The 16,743-nt window shown below is 50.4% G+C and overlaps 6 protein-coding genes across 6 annotated transcripts in view; 1 reads left to right on the top strand and 5 right to left on the bottom strand.

The window, feature by feature from the left end:
* Positions 1-1,388, bottom strand: part of EPUS_00417 (uncharacterized protein) — a gene marked incomplete at both ends in the record, with an annotated part of 3,077 nt that extends 1,689 nt beyond the window's left edge. The window contains 2 exons of the mRNA XM_007806073.1: positions 1-1,284; positions 1,337-1,388. The exon at positions 1-1,284 is cut by the window's left edge and continues 1,405 nt beyond it. Coding sequence (XP_007804264.1) covers positions 1-1,284; positions 1,337-1,388 — 1,336 coding nt within the window. The remainder of the gene's footprint in view (positions 1,285-1,336) is intronic.
* A 411-nt stretch (positions 1,389-1,799) lies between these two features.
* Positions 1,800-3,754, top strand: EPUS_00416 (uncharacterized protein; the record flags this gene model as incomplete). The annotated part of the gene is made up of 3 exons (XM_007806072.1): positions 1,800-1,813; positions 1,854-1,920; positions 1,973-3,754. 3 exons carry the CDS (start codon positions 1,800-1,802, stop codon positions 3,752-3,754), a joined length of 1,863 nt encoding a protein of 620 aa, XP_007804263.1.
* A 553-nt stretch (positions 3,755-4,307) lies between these two features.
* On the bottom strand, positions 4,308-5,870 carry EPUS_00415 (uncharacterized protein; the record flags this gene model as incomplete). The annotated part of the gene is made up of 2 exons (XM_007806071.1): positions 4,308-5,718; positions 5,776-5,870. 2 exons carry the CDS (start codon positions 5,868-5,870, stop codon positions 4,308-4,310), a joined length of 1,506 nt encoding a protein of 501 aa, XP_007804262.1.
* Positions 5,871-8,687: 2,817 nt separating this feature from the next.
* Positions 8,688-10,751, bottom strand: EPUS_00414 (uncharacterized protein; the record flags this gene model as incomplete). Its single annotated transcript, XM_007806070.1, has 1 exon — positions 8,688-10,751. The coding sequence occupies one exon, from the start codon at positions 10,749-10,751 to the stop codon at positions 8,688-8,690; it is 2,064 nt and encodes a 687-aa protein (XP_007804261.1).
* A 950-nt stretch (positions 10,752-11,701) lies between these two features.
* Positions 11,702-13,698, bottom strand: EPUS_00413 (uncharacterized protein; the record flags this gene model as incomplete). Its single annotated transcript, XM_007806069.1, has 2 exons — positions 11,702-13,425; positions 13,476-13,698. 2 exons carry the CDS (start codon positions 13,696-13,698, stop codon positions 11,702-11,704), a joined length of 1,947 nt encoding a protein of 648 aa, XP_007804260.1.
* Positions 13,699-15,312: 1,614 nt separating this feature from the next.
* EPUS_00412 (uncharacterized protein) lies at positions 15,313-15,989 on the bottom strand (the record flags this gene model as incomplete). Its single annotated transcript, XM_007806068.1, has 2 exons — positions 15,313-15,861; positions 15,915-15,989. The coding sequence occupies 2 exons, from the start codon at positions 15,987-15,989 to the stop codon at positions 15,313-15,315; spliced, it is 624 nt and encodes a 207-aa protein (XP_007804259.1).
* Positions 15,990-16,743: the final 754 nt, after the last annotated feature.

Here is a 16,743-nt window from a genome sequence, read left to right as displayed (position 1 = left end):
CTTGCCACTGCATCAATGCAACAGGTGGAACCACGACCAGTGTAGGTTCTTTTGCTGGAAAATCTGACATGATCAGACTGACTGCTTGGATGGTCTTGCCCATGCCCATCTCATCTCCAAGAAGGCCTCCCTTCCACTGTGACTTTTCTTGACGGGTCATCCAGTTCAGACCCTCCAGCTGGAAGGACTTTAGTTTGCGCGAGATGCCTGCTGGTTGTTCCCCCGCTACTGGTTTAATTGGTTGGACTGTTTTAAGCGTCTCCCACATGGTCTTGACTTCAGGGTGAGCCTTCTCGAGTTTTCGTCGTTCCCTTCGAGCTCGATTACCACGAGGGTCAAGAGGATCCCATGACGAGGCACGCACACCACGCCGACCGCGGTCACGGACGCGATTACGGACGCGACTTGGAACAGTGCCGGAAGAGCCCGGATTAGGAACACCTAAAGCAGTATTCAACATGTCATCGTCATCCACCCCATCGTCATCCAGCTCAGAGTTCTGAGAGGAGAAATCTGACTCTAAATTCGCCAATTGGTCACTGTTTACGTCAGAGAGATCCGAATCCTCGATATTCATGGCTGGTTCAGGACGAGAAATGATCTGACGTTTGGCCTTACGAGAAGAGCTTTGCCTCGCAACCTTGCGTTTCCTTGTGGCAAGAGGAATTTCATCGTCACTAGACTCCATGTCGGCTGTTATTGAGAGTTCCTCGGCTGAGTCATCACTGTCGAGGACTGGGCTGGTACGTTTCCTCCGCCTGTTACTCTGCTTTGCCGGCGACTCATCCTCATACTCCTGCGCTTGAAGGCGTTGGGCGAGCCTGGCGTCAGCGGCCTCGTCAAATTTCGTAGCATCATGCTGTCTTGCTTGGCGTTTTACAGATGAGAATCGAGAGGCGACTTGAGCATGAGATGACGTTCTCAGTGCAACAAGCTTAGGATTGATCTTGAATCGCCTATCTACCGAGGAACGATTACTCTGAGATGTAAGAGAATCGTACATGGGTGTTACCACAACGCTGGTAGCCGGGGTTTCGTAGTCTGTCAACAGCTCGTCGAATGAGTCCTCAACGGAAGAAGTAGGTCTCGATTTTGTGCTGGAATGATTTGGTATTTCCGGTCTCTTGCTCAGAGGAGGCACAATGACTTCTATGCGGGGTGAGGAAATGCCGGAAGAGCCATCGAGACCGTCGGAATCTGGAATTTCTTGTAATCTCGATGACCTTGACCTCGACAGAGTACTACTGCTGACCGAGGTCTGGAGTTTCGAGGTAGCACTTTGGACTGTGGTACGACTAGTAAGTAGTGGAAAAGTGTGGCAAGGATCAAGATTTACCCTGAGGTTTTGTATGCTCACGACCTCGCGCAGTAGCTTTTCGAGGCGCCATGATTGTTTGACCACAAGTAACAAGTAGAATCAAGCGCTGCCAGAAGAGAGTGTATTGAAGTGTGCCTGGTGGGGAGGGTACAGTGCTCCTGAAAGAAGAAGATTCAATAACGTTCCCCCTAAGATGCCAAGCGCTTTAGCGCCCAGGCACACGCGATCCATCAACGCGTTGTGAAAGCTTATCGATTGGTTCAAATCGTCCAACCTGCAGCTGGATCCAAGGCGGCACAAATCTAGACTCTGCTCCACCCCTTACTACATACCTTCCTTTCTGCGCCGATCCCCTCTCCTACAATCGGCAAATCAATCCTCAAGTCGGAAACGTGAATGAAGTTCGATAAATTGTCATCTTCAAGCTGCACAGTACTGCACAGTAGCTGCACAGTAAAACCAGAAATCGCCATCTTTAGCCATGTATGTTGGGTGGTATACCGATTGTTTCGCTCTAACTGACAGAATATCACAGGGCTGCAAGAAGGGCCGCTACTAATGCGATCCGAGGCCCTCAGTCTGCTTTGACGGACTTTCTAGCGGTACGTTAAGCGGATGATGGGAATACGATCATCACTCACGTTCTCTGAATAGTCTCACAACATTTCGGCGCATCAGATTCACCAAGAGCACCAACGTAGACTTCGAGAAGCGCAGCAACAAGCGGCTCAAGAAACGGGCGAAGCTGATGAAAACAAAGAGAATGAGTCGGACCCAGGCGATGAGGCCGTGGAGGAGCGCAAAAAGCGAAAGAGGAAAGAGGAGAAAGCCATCATGAAAATCAAGCAAAGCAAGGAGTTCAAACGGAGGAAGTTTGAAGAGAAGATCAAAAAGCGTCAGAAAGGTTCTGGTGACGATGATGATAGTGACTATGATGATGATTCTATCGCTCGAAACATGCTCTACAAGAAGGCACAACCCATGCCAGGTCAATTCGAGAACTGCGAGATTTGTGAGAAGCGCTTCACTGTCACAGCATATTCCAAGACCGGTCCAGAGGGGGGCTTATTATGCACGAAGTGCTCGAAAGAACTTGGGAAGGAAGAGAAGAAGAAGCAACAACCAAAGAAGCGAGGGCCCCTGAAAGGAAAGCGTCGGCAAACAGAAAGTGATCGAATGATGGGTGATGTCAAACCAGGAGCAAAGAGTTTAGTGGAGATTTGCGTGCGGAAAGTTGTCGCCAACATTGTGGACATTGAGGAGTTTGGTGATCTGCCCCAGACTCTTCTCGATCGACTCAGTCAGGTTCTGTCGCAGAAACGAGCTCTTGATCCTCGGACATTGGAATTCTTCTTACAGGCAGACTCGTCCAGGATCGCCATCTACGATGCTGCAAAGCTCGAAACAGATGATTTTGAGAAGATCTTCTCCTTCATGCCTGAATTGGAGGATGTGAACCTTCGAAATGCCGGACAGATGAAAGACGAAGTCCTCCTCTACATGCTTGATCACAATCCCAAGATCAAACATCTGCAACTGGGTGCCGCAAACCTCATCACAAATCATGGCTGGCTCCAACTATTCCAGAAACAAGGTCCCAAGCTAGAAAGCTTCAAAACGTGCGACCTCGACGCCGCTCTAGACGACAGCGCCATTGAAGCGCTCGTCCAGCACTGCCCTAATCTCCAACGCCTAAAACTCAAAAAATGCTGGCAGACCACGGAAAGGTCCATCCAATGCCTAACAAGCCTCCCTAGTCTTCACCACCTTTCTCTCTCCATCTGCCCCGACACCTCCGCGGAAACTCTCTCGACACTCATAACCACCATCGGCACACCCCTTGAAACCCTCTCTCTCGAATCCTTCCACAACGCCGACGACACTACCCTCACCGCCATCCACCGCACCTGCACCGAACTCTCCAAACTCCGCTTCACCAACAACGCGATCTGCACCGACGCGGGCTTCGCCTCCCTCTTCAGTAACTGGCCCAACCCACCCCTTCCAACCATCGACCTCTCCGACAACCGCGACATCGACAATCAAAACCCCGACGGGCCAGCCGAAAGACCCATCGGCCTCGCCTCTATGGGCTTCCAAGCCCTGATGACCCACTCCGGCTCCCGCCTCGAAAAGCTAAATGTGAAAGCATGTCGCCATATCTCTCACGAAGCGCTCTTACGCGTCTTCGACCACGAAAAGCACACTTACCCCATGCTGAGAGATATGGATCTCAGTTTTGTGGCCCCTGTGGACGAGGTGGTCACGACTGCCATCTTCCGGTGTTGTCCGAAGCTGGAGAAGCTGGCGATCTTTGGTTGTAATCAGGTTCGGGGCCGGGAGGTTAGGATCCCTGCCGGCGTGGCGGTGATCGGGATGATGGACGCGCAGGAGAGTGTTGTAGTGGAGGGCGGGTGGGAGAGGGGTGATGTTTAAAAGTTAGTCAATGGCTGTGAGGAAGGGGAGGAAGGGGGAAGAAGAGGAGAAGAAAGGTAGTGAGCTTTTGCTCGACAAGTAGCTAAAATCAGACGCTGCATCAAAATGATCGCCAAGATGTGGTCTGCTGGGTGAGGGATCGGAACGTCAGCATGAACATGAGCATGCCAGATGTGGCCAATGAGATAGATGTTTACGCGGCTCAAAACGTCAATCAATCAGCCAAGAACTGAAGACAATGAACCTGCCACCTCATCCCATCCCATCGTAATCTACACCTACATCTACATCTACACCTGCAACTACCATGTCAAGCAACCCCTAAAAGGAGGGAGTATACGTATCTACAACAGTAGCAGTGACTCGATCCACGATCCGGGTATAGTGTCCAGCTCACTCACTCACTCACTCACTCACTCTATCATTCGCAGTCTCTGGTTCCCCCAAATAAAAGAATCTCAAAAGAGAGAAGGAAAAAAACCATCCATTGTCTGTATTTACTTTGTAACTCTACTGCGCCTACCGACGACCGCACAGATTCCCACACGGTATTTCAAGCCAGAACCCTCTGACCGGGATGCGTCGGGCTGGGTATCGGGTCTGCTGGGTCCGTCTGCTGATTCTGACGCTGGCTCTTGTACCCGGTATCCTGTTCGGCCAGATCACCGCCTCCTAGTCTAAGTGACGGCAGTGGTGGTGCATGCCTGATCTGAACTTCTGGATCGGTGTCTCTCCTTCCCGCGTAGGAGGGTGGTTGCATCTCGAAGCCCTCCCCTGCTGCACCATCACCACCACCGCCTATTCTTCCTCTGTCTCTTCCGCCTCTCCTGTCCATCTCGTCCTCCGAACTCGTAGCGCTAGCGCTCCATTCTCCGTCTCCTCGTTGCAGGCGCGGCGACGTGTAGCGCGTCCCGTCTGCCGTGGTGAGGTACGGGTTCCCATCTGCAGGGCCGCCAACATCGTGGTGGTCAGTTATGCGTTGTCTTTGGGATCGCGAGATTTGGTCGCGGAAAACGTTCCCGCTTTGCGATTGCTCTTGTTCCTGCGAGATCCCCGGAGCCAGTCCCGGCGTGTTCGTAGTTGATAGGGAAGGAGCAATCCTCGTCCGATAGGGTTCCATATCCGTATCTTTTTGGACGAGTTCATTCCCATTCATTGCTGGTGGACCTTTCATTTCTGTTCCCCATGTCCTGATTGGATAGGCGCGGCCCTTTTTCCAAGTCTCGCTTACGGAAGGGAAATATTGTCGATAGGCGGCCCAGGCGACTAGGATGCCCATTGCGGAGCCGAAGAGGACGTCGAAGGGGTGGTGGCGTGCGTCCATGATTCGCGACATGGCTATGCATGATGCGGCTAGGGTGGGGATCAGGACTATGAAGGTGCGCCAGACTTCGCCGCGGTTGTCGAGGACGTGGAGTTTGGCGGCGAGATAGAGGGAGAGGTAGAAGAGGCCGGCGAAGGCGGAGGAGGAGTGGCCGGAAGGGAAACTTCGAAAGCCGTCGGCCATGATGGCTTTGTCGGTTTGGGTGCAGATTGTGCTGTTGCTGAGGCCGAAGACAGGAGGGTCGACAGCACCCTCGAATGGTTGGCATCGGGCTATGAGGTCTGGTCGCGGTTTGCCACACAGGTTTTTGAGGCTGCCGGTTATAACGAAAGCGGCCCCTTCGGATAGTAATAGGCCTAATATGCCGCAGTTTAATTCCCACAGTCTATCTTTCACTCGGTAAATACTGGACCAGCCTGCACCGGTCTGTTTTCGGCGATGGGAGAAGATACCATCAATGACAAGAGTGTAGATGGCTATGATGAACATGGGGATCAGGACGGAGACGACGAGGGCGAGTGGGATTGGTATTCGTTCCTTCTCGGCATAAGGGTATTGAATGGTATAGTTCGTGAGAGAAAAGTGTTGGTTGAAAGGTTTTACGATTCTGTCAATTGCCGCATAGAGGACAGCGAGAATGCTGCAGGTGGAATACACAGTTAGCCAGGCTTTCAAGATACAAACTGAGCGAGCTTACACAATTATTGCATAGTCGAAGATGTATGATAGAATAACCCGTATGGGCAGTCTCCTGTTTGTAAATGGTAATGTATCTGGGATGTAGCGCTCCATGGCGGTGATGTGACTGAGGATGAATTGATCGGAGTATATTCAGACCAAAAGGAAGCAAGAAGCCTTCGCCTTCGCCTTCTCAGAAGAACTAACAAAAGCGAAAGCAACAAAGCAACATGCCAGAGCAGTCGGTTGAGGCGTCAGAAGTGGGCTGGGCAAGGTGTCGCATGCCCTGCATGTGGGCAGTGAGCTGAGTCGGTTTGTGGCGCGGGTCTTGCGGGTCTTGCGGGTCTTGAGCTGGTTGGTGGATCCAAGCCTGAGATGAACGATTTGAATCAGTGGCTATGGTTCTGCTGATGCTTGGGTGTATGGTGTTCAATTTGAAGTGGTAGTGTCACACAAGACGAATGACAAGGCTGGCAGATATTTACAGTGGGCCTCTGAGAAACATGGCCTCCATCAGCACCGTTTCACTGCGTTTCATTGCCGCCGCATTTGACGCGCAGCTGCCTTCAGGTTCAACTTGGATGAGGATGAAATAGATGGAGAGAAGTACACAGTCAGTATGTGGAGAGTCGGCGGCAAGGGCATCGCTCCTTGATCATTGCGGAAGTCCCAGAAAGTGCTTTGTCTACGAAGCACAGGTACATGCTATCTGGCTCATCATTCGGCCCCTGTCCAAGACCAAGTGCATACTGCCAATGCAAGCTGGACATAACAAGCTGCATCGTACTCGCCCCGTGCAATCTGTTGATCCAATGAGATAAGAGCGACCGCTGTATACTGTATCTTGGAAGAATGAACTCAGAGCCCTGTGCCGACGAAGAAACCTACACACCCGCCGACGATACGATCAACGAATGTTTCCAGCTTGATGTCTGTGTGTGACCATCTTGCGGTGGCATCAACTCGACAGCTCAAAAGAGAAAACTACAAAGGAACGGCATCCTAGACCATTTTGCCTTGGATAGATAACCCCAGGAAGGCTGATCTAGTCCTCAGAAACAGCCGCGATCACCAACTTAGCCACGACTACAAAGGCGCTACGGACAGTCAAACACAGCACGAGCAAGCGTGTGCTCTGTCGTCTCCAGCACCAGTCTTGCGGATTGAGCCATTACCTCTGTTGGCCAGGTACTTGTCGATGAAGCCCTAGAAGTCTTCTGGCTCGTATGGGGAGAAAATTTCGGCGATCATGTTCCATTTCCGCCCGCGAACTCAACGCATTACTGATTACATTAACGAGAGCGAGAGGCAGATCGTTCGACTTGCAAAGTTACGTCTAATGCAGAGAAAAGATGGATTGCTTACCGGTAGGAAGTCATGGGAAGAGTATGGAAACTTCTGACCCTGACTCAGATAGCACTTCCTTATCCAAGCGTTCCATTCTGCGATCTCCTTCTCCACTATCTCATGTTCAGGCAATTCGATCTCTCCACGAAGGTAGAAGATGGCCCCGAAGGGCTGAATTTCTGACACGAGAGGTATTGAACGGTGCGGATCTGACCTAGAAGGGGAACGATACGATGGTAGAGTCTCTGGAGTCGTTGTACATCACCGGTCTTGGCCAGAAAAGGTAGCTTCCTGTTGACTGATAGATCGGTATCACGGTCAATCCTTTTGATCCCCTGGTCTGCCTGGGTCTTTCTCGGGAGAAGCATTCGGCTTTACTCGAAAGCCAATCTCTGTCCTATCCGTGTCATCGAAGTCACGGCGAAGTTATCGCCCCTGCCAGTGTCCCCTGCCAGTGCACATGATGATGCGTTGGATTCGATTAGTTTACCAGATTTGGGGGCTACTGTGTCCTTTTTGAGTACATTGAGTTGGTCCTGCGGTATGGTGACGTCGCCTTTATGGATTGCAGACCAGAAGTCCAGGAGTGTGACCACTCCTAAGCCAGCAGCTGTCCAGAAGATGCTGTGACAGTCAGACCGATGCCCTGGCGTTGACTTGCCTTTCGTCCTCTATCTCTGGTCTGAGCACTGATACTTGGTCACCCTCATTGCATTGCGCATGAAGGTCACTTGAAAAGGCGACAGTCCCAAACCCTCCCACCAGCCAACTTCCCAATAGACGTTTCTGAAAGAAAGTGTACAGGATGCCATTTGATATTGGATATGGAAGGACTGAAGCTGATCATCAGCTGTGAGGAAGCAACTACAATGCTCGTCCAGATGCCAAACAAGCTCGAGGACGCCTCTGTCTCTGGGCGCCTCCTACACAGGACTTTGAATCTCATAAGCTGTAGCCGCTGTAAGTGCGAGTTGATAAGTGAAAAGATGTCAATGGTTATTGAAACTCTTGGCACGCCAGCGGAGACTTCTTGTCGGAATCGAGAACTCGGTGCCGCCGAGAAATGAGTTGCAGTGTCCAATTAAGATTGTTGCAAAAAAATAGAGATGGTCCAGAAATGAGGTCAAATATGGGTAAAAGGACCTCCAAAATCCTAGGCCCCTATCCTATCTGAAGAAGGGTTGCCGTTTCCATTTCCTCTACTTAGTCAATAGTTATGTTATCTTATTAATATAAAACTCGCAAAGCTGAGTGGTTACATGTTAATATTCTTCATCCTTTTGAAAATCATTCACCTTTGCAAAATCCACCCTTTCCCGTTGCTGAGCACGGAGAGAGGTTGCACGTCGCATAGAGAAAGATAGAAGAAAACCCTCTTCCTGCAACATGCGACCGCAGTGGTTATGATGGTACATCTAAATGTGAAAATATTGTTACAGGACATTTTATCCCCCGCTCCTCCAGGGGCTTAATGGCTTCTCTCCTTTTCCCTTGCCACTAAAATCATCATTGCCATTTTGGGCGCAGAAATTGTCTTTCCCAAAAATAGCAATAAATCAAGTACAAGTCAAGTGCTGCTCAGCGTCATCCGTGCCCGCCCTTTAGTCCTACAGGTCCATCGACATTTTCCACTCTGATCACGCGCGTCTCTTCTGAATTTACCTCGTGTGCCTCCCTTGCTGCTCCCGGTTTCCATCCAGTCTTGAAGATCTTGCCCATCTGGAAGCGGGGAAAGATGTGGCCTTCAGTATTGATCACGATCTCATCCAAGGGAAAATCGCTTTCCGGTGAGAACAGCAGGAACATGTATTTCAACGTCTCGGCTAGCCAGAAACTCTCCATGTTATCCCGCTGGCGTGCCGGAACGTGTTTGGCACTGTCCAGACTCGTGAAGGCGTACGGAACCCCATCATCATCGTAGACCTGGGTGTGCTTCACGAACGACTGAAACATCTCCCAGCCCCATTCTCGGTACATGGTGTCACCGGTGATGCGATACATGTAGAACAGACTCTCCACTGTTTCTGGTCTTTGCAGGTTGTGGACGTCATTTGGATGGATATCATAGTCTTTGCGCCATTGCGCATCATGCGACTCGTGCAGCGATGCACTCTCCGGAGGATCTTGATCCAATGGTACCCACTTCCGTGGCGGATCATCCAACTCGAAATATGCGATTTCAGGGGCGAGTCCGGTCTCCATGACCTTGTACATACCCCAACACGTCTTCATCAGCTCCTTCGCCAGCTCCAGGTCTTCGTCATGCTTCTTCGTCCACGCCGAGCCCAAGCGGGCTTTTGCCTCGGAGACACTTGATCCGCCAGTGACTCCAAGGGCAATAGTACCGGGCAGGAAGCAAACCAGATGATCCATCTTTGGTGTCATCGGGCTAGAGAGACCGTTTTGACGCTCGGCCAGCACAGTGAGCGAGGCACGTTTGGAGTAGGTAAGGAGATGTTTCTTGATCCCTTCAAGAGATTCGTTCCACATCTCTAGGTATATTGGCTCCCCTTCCGATGTCTGCAGATATTGTTTGATGAGGTACTCGTAGTAGCTGTCTCCGCGAGAGCCAAGGCGAATGTTCTCACCGCGAAATGAACCTGTATCGGCATAGATAAATATCGGTAGTAGCCCATCAGGCATGTGGTTGTTGCTGATAACCTCGACAACCTTCTCAACCTTTTCCCAGTAGTGCGTTTCGCCAGTCAGCTTGGCTAGGTATTTGAACTCTAATTGAAGCGTCGCGGCTTCGGCGGTCGATGATGCTCCTGCGTCTGTATGTGATGGCACTCCTAGGGATGTGTTAAGATTGAAGCTCGCGTACGGTATGCCAGATTTGGACTCAAATGCACCGAGGATCCGGTCTGCCAGATCGGTTGCTTTCTCGATGTAGAGGTCTTCTCCCGGCTGATTTACGTCGTCCTCCTGTAGGGGCGCAAGGTCAGGGAAAGTGGTAGACAGGTAGTGTGCAGACAGCAGACCACCCAACATACGTATAGTTGTCTCGAAAGTATTGACCTCATGGTGGGCATTATAATTCAAAGAGGTGGCAATCCATTCTCGGGCATGCTTGACTCGGGAGGTCAGATTCATCATGATCATGGTGTCCAAGGCATCAACGATGATCCATCCCATGCCACCTTCTACCATGTTCCTACCCTTTTTAGAAATTGGTTGGTATTCATCCATACCCCAGGCATACTTTTCATATCCGTCCCAACTGATCTTGAACGCTTCTGTGACTTTGTCCCTCCTTTCATCCCATACCCTCAAATCACCCACTTTTCCAGGGTGTAGCCAAGACCACCCATCATTTGCACCTTTTCTCGCGTTCGATCTGCTGACACGCCCAACAGGGAGCAATCCCACCCACCAGAAATACCCTAGTAGCACGAAGCTCACAAGCCCGAAAACCCGTTTCCTCCGCCACAAGCTACGCCGCCTCCGAGGTTGATAGTGTGGCTTGTCTTTGTACATGGGCAAACGCTGTCCTTCGGAGAAGAAGTCGTGTAGCCGTGCACCGATGTTACTGCTGGGGGTCTGGCTATTCGCATAGCTTGGACGGTTTGAGGCCCGCCAGTAGCTGTCTTGGTCTGACGGGGGTGCGCTTGAAAAGGAAGGGCCGTTTGTGGGGAGGTTGTAGGACATTATGGCACGTCAGTAGACGATGTGCGACAGAACTTCGATATGAGGTGGCGAGTCAGCATAGGGTTAGTTGCAAGAACAAGTGCTCTGATGGGCCAAGTACAGCACATATCACTGCCGCTGCATCCAAGTCGACTTCATGCCAGGTGAAATTGGCGACTGGGACAGGTAAATGGCGCTCATGCTCGGGGCCTGGCAGCTCGTCTTTCTCTATACTTAGCACGTCAGCTTGGTCTTGGGCACGTGTTGCCAAAGTAAACATTCATGTACATTATCGAGGCGCGCACTGCTCCCAGGGTCTCTACTAGTAGCCGCAGTATTACGAAGTATACGAATCAAGGTTGAAGCTAAATGTCTTAGCAAAATGTACTACGGTGCTACTAAGTAGGAGGGGCGAAAGTATTGTCAGTTCGTTTTAGTAACGATATGTAAATGCCAAGATATAGCGCCACAGAATTGCTCGATTAGGACTAGCTTGATCTGTATTTTCAATCGAGTATGCATCCCACTGGCTTCAATGACTGCCTGATGTCTCGCTGGTATTGATTCGAGCAGTTCTAGGAAATAGAATAGTAGTAGAAGAAGCTGAACGCGTCGCATAGGGTACGTCGTTCGTACAAGAGCAGCAGGGGTTTCTGTAAGGGGCGTTAATAAACAGCAATATTACTAGGGTGAACTAACAATACTTTGTGCCTCCTACCGTACTAAGGTAGTAGTAGGGAGTACTAGTTACTAGTAGTACTCTGTACTTTCATGACTCCATCTAGAAAATGTGGCCGTGGACAACCCAATTCATCGTGTCCTATATTCCTCATAGTACAGAGTATAGGCAATGGGAAATTATAGCAACGTATTATGTAGGAAAACTTCGCATTTGTACATTCCCACCTTTCATTATTTATCTGCACCATGAGAGATGTCGGACGCTTGTCATTAGCGTGCCCGGCCTGATCTTAGACCCGATTGCAAATCTCCTCAATAAGCCTCTGCAAATCCACCAGCTTGTACGGCTTTGTCATAAAGCCTTCCATTCCCACAGCCGTGGCGCGGGATATAGCTTTCTCGGTAACGTCTGCGCTGACGGCTATGACGGTAGGAGGCGGTATGCTCGCGGGGCTGCACTCAAAGATCTTCTCGGTTGCTTCGTAGCCATCCATTTCTGGCATCCACAGATCCATCAAGACAATGTCAACAAGTTTGAATGCTCGTTGGGTCTCCAAAAAATTGTTTTGAGAATGCCTCTCCTCTGTCGACGCTGCAATTTCCTTCACAAGTCGAACGGCTTCGCGTCCATCAAAGGCTTCATAGACATCTTCATAACCGAGCTTTGAAAGCATGTTGATGAGCAGCTTCCGGTTGATCTTGTTGTCATCGGCGACAAGAAACGTTAGTGGGTACTTCAATGCAAGCCTGCGGTCGATAGCATTTCTTTCTGATAGTGATGTCTTGGATGCGGTGGATGGCATCCTTCGTACAGGGCTCGGAGACGCTTTTGATGAGCTTGGTGACGAAATGGGAAACCGCACGTGATCTGTGAGTTCAGGTGATGGTAACTGAGGAGTAGCAAGAGCAGGCCTTGGATACGATGTCGCTGCGTATGATCTATCTGACCTAGGCAATTGTGCACCGCTGCCTGATGGTGTCGGCGTTCGGTCAAATGGGCTCCCTGGTATACTTTCCAAGTCGTGACCTCCTACAGGAACCTTGATCTCGAACTCGGATCCTTTCCCTGGGCCTGATGTCTCTGTGCGGACAAGTTTCAAGTCTCCACCGAGTTTTCGTGCAATCCCCTTTGCTACGAGAAGACCAAGACCCAAGCCGTCCCTAGTACGAGTCAAGGATGCGTCCTCTTGCGAGAAAGGCTTGAAAAGCTGGGGCACAAATTCCTTAGGTATACCGGCACCGCTATCGGCAACGTTGATTCGCACTGACCGCAGGCTTTGTGACAGCGAGACTACAATCGATATCGTTCCATTTTCAGTAAATTTGATGGCGTTCAAAACCACACATGACACAAGCTTGGAGAGATCTCTCTCGTCAACCATAAGCATTTCAGGTACATCTGTTTGCACAGACCATTCGATGATTTGGAATGAGGCATGGCCATTGGAAGATCTGGTGCGAACCTCTATCCTTTCTCCCAACGGTGTCGGATGACCAATTGAGGAGTCTGGGCGTCCACCAACGCGGAGAGCTTCGTAAATGACTATGGGTACCAGATCTCTTATGCGGCTTTGACGTAAATTTGGCGTAGCTGATGGCTCTGCCGCCACAGAACTACATGTTGGTGGGAAATATGACCCAGGTGCCGACCTTGAACACTCAGGGCTAGACGGAGGTTGAGTGGTATGCTGCATACTGCAAGGAGTTACGGGCTTTGAAACGTGCATTCCACTTCGCGGGGATACTTCCCTTCGAGGTGAAAATCTGCTGTCTCTTCGCTTGGTCGTGCTCCCAAAGCTCCATGAAACAGGGCTATGCTTCTGCCTCTTACGTGGATTGATTGCGATGTTGCCTCCCTGGATCATGATATGTGGTCGGCTCTCAAACGCAGCAGCGGATGACAAGAAGGTTGCTGGCGAATCACCGTCATCCACTGGGGTGTCGGGAATTTGCATGTTCAATTCATAGGCATGGACGATGTTGTCTGCAGCCTCTACTGCTCGACGTGAACTATCTGCTTGCCAATCAACATAGTCGGATCGGGAAAGGGAGAGACTGTAATACCTTGCACAACTTCGATATTATTCTTCAGAGCCAGAAAGATATTTCTGATTTTAGGATTTTGCTGCAATTCTATAGATTCCTGCACAGTGGCGTGCATGACGTCCAGCATCCCGATGACCCCATGCATGGGCGTACGGAGCTCGTGGGAGAGGCTGCGAGCATAGGGTCTGAAAGAGTGAGCAGCAGCCACAGGCACATTGTCCACCTCTGTAGTAGTCGCCATGTCTGAGAGCACACGATCACGGCAAGATGTTTGCTATATTGAGACTCCAGTGCAACGCATAGCAACACAAGGTCGCAAGAAGCCGTTTCCGTAGGATGAGATTGCCCTTTCACAGAAAAAATTTGCGAGTTGTGATGGTGGCAGTCAAGCACATGGAGATACTCTCGACTTGATTTGCTTTCGATATTGCCGAATGGAAGATGTGGTCATGGGAGGAATGAAGATGTCTGTAAACGTTGAGTGAAAATAACGGTTACCAACACACATGAAGTGAGCAACTTGGTGCACCGCTAGCAAGGACCAAGAGACCCAAGGCACTTGAACGGGCTAAGTACGATGACCAGCATCTGGGACTACACAGAAAGAGTTATCCTCGGAGTAAGGAGCAAAGTAGGAAGAGCAGAAAGAAGGACGATGTTACATTCCACAAACACGGCTATTGCAACTGCTGACTGATAGCGTGCTGTAGTGATCAGACTTAGCTGCTTCAGTCCGCAAGGCCAGGCGCTCATCGTACATGATCCAGGTGACGATCAGAGAAGACTTTCTGCATAAAGTGAGGGAACAGGATGGCACCTGCACGTTTCAGGGCCACAGAGGAAAGGGTCTGAGAAGTTCTAGAACCGGAACGACTCACATCCTGGAGCCCGCTAAAGCCCCATCAGCACTCGCGCCCTTTTTGCCGAGAATGCATACCGATATAACGAGTATAGCGGCTCATCATCATGGCCGAGCTTCCGTCACCGAATCTCGGAGCTCAACAACAGTACGGAGTACTAGGCATGAACATCCATCGATGCCATGCCCAAACGGGTGTGGCGTAAGTGCTCGTGAGACGTTTCACGGAATATTATGGCACTGACTCATAAATGGAAGCGGCAAACAACACAATATACTTATACAAACAGCCTTGTTGACTGTAAGAGAAAAAAGGCTGGAGTGATGGCAAATCTGAGCACATCCAAGATCAGATCTAATCTCGGGTAAATCGTGGAGTTTAGAGTACGGAGTATGCCCCCTTGATCTACCGTTCTACCGTTCTCCCACTGTCAGAGATAGCCATGCTACTAAGCACGCAATCCCCCACCTTATATAGCTTGGCTTATGTATCTCATTGCACCGATAATCCTACCTCAATCGAGCGAGTTTAGTCACTTTACCGCATAGCATGTCGAAGTTACAAGATTGTGCCTCGCTGCTTCTGCTACCTGCACCTCCTAGACATTTAGTTACGAGCGCGGCATCTGGGAACCAAGAACTTGTTTCTGGTTGTCAACGTGGCTCAGAACGGACACGTGGCTGGGAAAGACACCTGTAGGTCTAGGAGAGTTACGTTGTACGGAGTAGTTGTCCGAGAGATTCGAGCGATAATAAAATTGCAATAAGAATCGTGATGAAAGCGCTGACATAGCCCAAATGAAAAGTCTCCCGAGCTCCCTCGCTCCTTCTCCAAACAGGATCCATTGCCCAAATTTGACCATCAAGACATACCTTGCCATTTGCACGACGCAAAGCTCATGGCAAAGACAAGGCCGTGCAACTGCTCGCTCAGCCTTTGGCGTTACAGAAGCTGGCTGGAAGAACAAATTGCGACCCAGTACCGCAGCTCAATAATTAGACATAGTACCTGCGGCTGCTGCTGCTATGTCTGCGATGTGAACTGGTAGAATGGCCCCGCCTACTTCCGTGATGGCTTCTCCTAACCACTTTCTCCCTGCTCTCCCTCTCCCTCTCATGCCTCCTCAGCAAAAGGGCTAGAATGCTTGTAATGAAGAAGAAAATAATGTTCATGATGCCAAACGCCCAGCTCGCCTTCAACATGGCACAACTCCTGTTGACGTTGGCGCTCAATTGTGCACCTTCGCTGCTCTGTCGTCCATAATACCCGAAGGGCCCAAGGTTCACATAGATCTCACCAGTGGAGGCGGAAAAGTCGGAGCAGCTGGCATTGGCGATACCGCGCAGCTCGTAGACGCCCGCAATCAAAGCGCCAACGAAAGCAAGGTCGATGAAGGCAACGAAGTGGGCAGAGCGGCGGGTAGACGAGAGACGGAAAAGGGTTACAATGGCCCAAGCGCAGGCGAGGACAGAGACAATGAAGAGCACGAGGATAAAGTTTGGGGTAAGCTGACGTTGATCGTTGAATCCGTCGACGAAATATGCCTGAGAGGAGCTGTTAGCGATGAATCAATTGCGGTAGCGGTCTTCAGCCTTACTAGCATGCCGAGCACAGGAATCAGCGTGACGATCTCACATATTCGCCAGAAACCGAAAAGAAGGCCTCCCAACATTTTGCCGGTGGTCTAATGCCTGAACTGTAGTAGAGCTTGAGGAGCCCAGTTCTATTAATCGCAACGAGGGCTAGATGGGCGTTGGTTAAAGGGATCAGGGTTTGACTTGAGCGGGATCCTGCAGAGGTAGGCTCAGAGAAGATGGCGGCTCTGAGCCAGGTACGCGCAAAGCTAGTAGTCAAGATACCACAGGACGGCAACAGAAGAACAATCAAACGTATACAATGGGGTTTTCGAAATGCAAGTCGCAGTGATGCTCCCTGAAATTGGAAGAACTAACTATGATCCTATGCCGTGCCGTTAGGACATAGTACTACGTACTACGTTGGGGAAGAGGGGCGGGAAAGCCTAGGGGGGGTGGTAGGGGGGTTGGAAGGGGTAAACTTGAAGCTTGGGCTAGGCAAACAGAACTTTCCAAGATTGGTAGCCCCACTGCTTCAGAAGCTATGTACCATGACACAGTGACGCCTATCAACAACCTGCATCACGAACTAGTGGCGGATGAGCTGTGACACAATCAAGCTTCAACATGGGTTCAAACACGTGTACCCCGTAATTTGAGGAAAAGCTGCAAACGACGAAAGAAGTCGATCCTTGGGGTGCAGATACTACTTATTATTGACTTGTTGCTCCCTAAGCCTGCCCAGCATGGTGCGGTTCGCCCTGACCTCAACTGCATTTTGAGAAATGCTAGCCTGTTATGGCGCAGGAAAAGGTCTTAGCCTTAGCTGATTAGCTATCTTGAAAACAGAGT

This window comes from Endocarpon pusillum (assembly GCF_000464535.1).
Source record: "Endocarpon pusillum Z07020 unplaced genomic scaffold scaffold4993, whole genome shotgun sequence".
In the NCBI taxonomy this organism is placed as follows: Eukaryota; Fungi; Ascomycota; class Eurotiomycetes; order Verrucariales; family Verrucariaceae; genus Endocarpon; species Endocarpon pusillum.
This window is presented reverse-complemented; position numbering and strand designations above follow the sequence as displayed.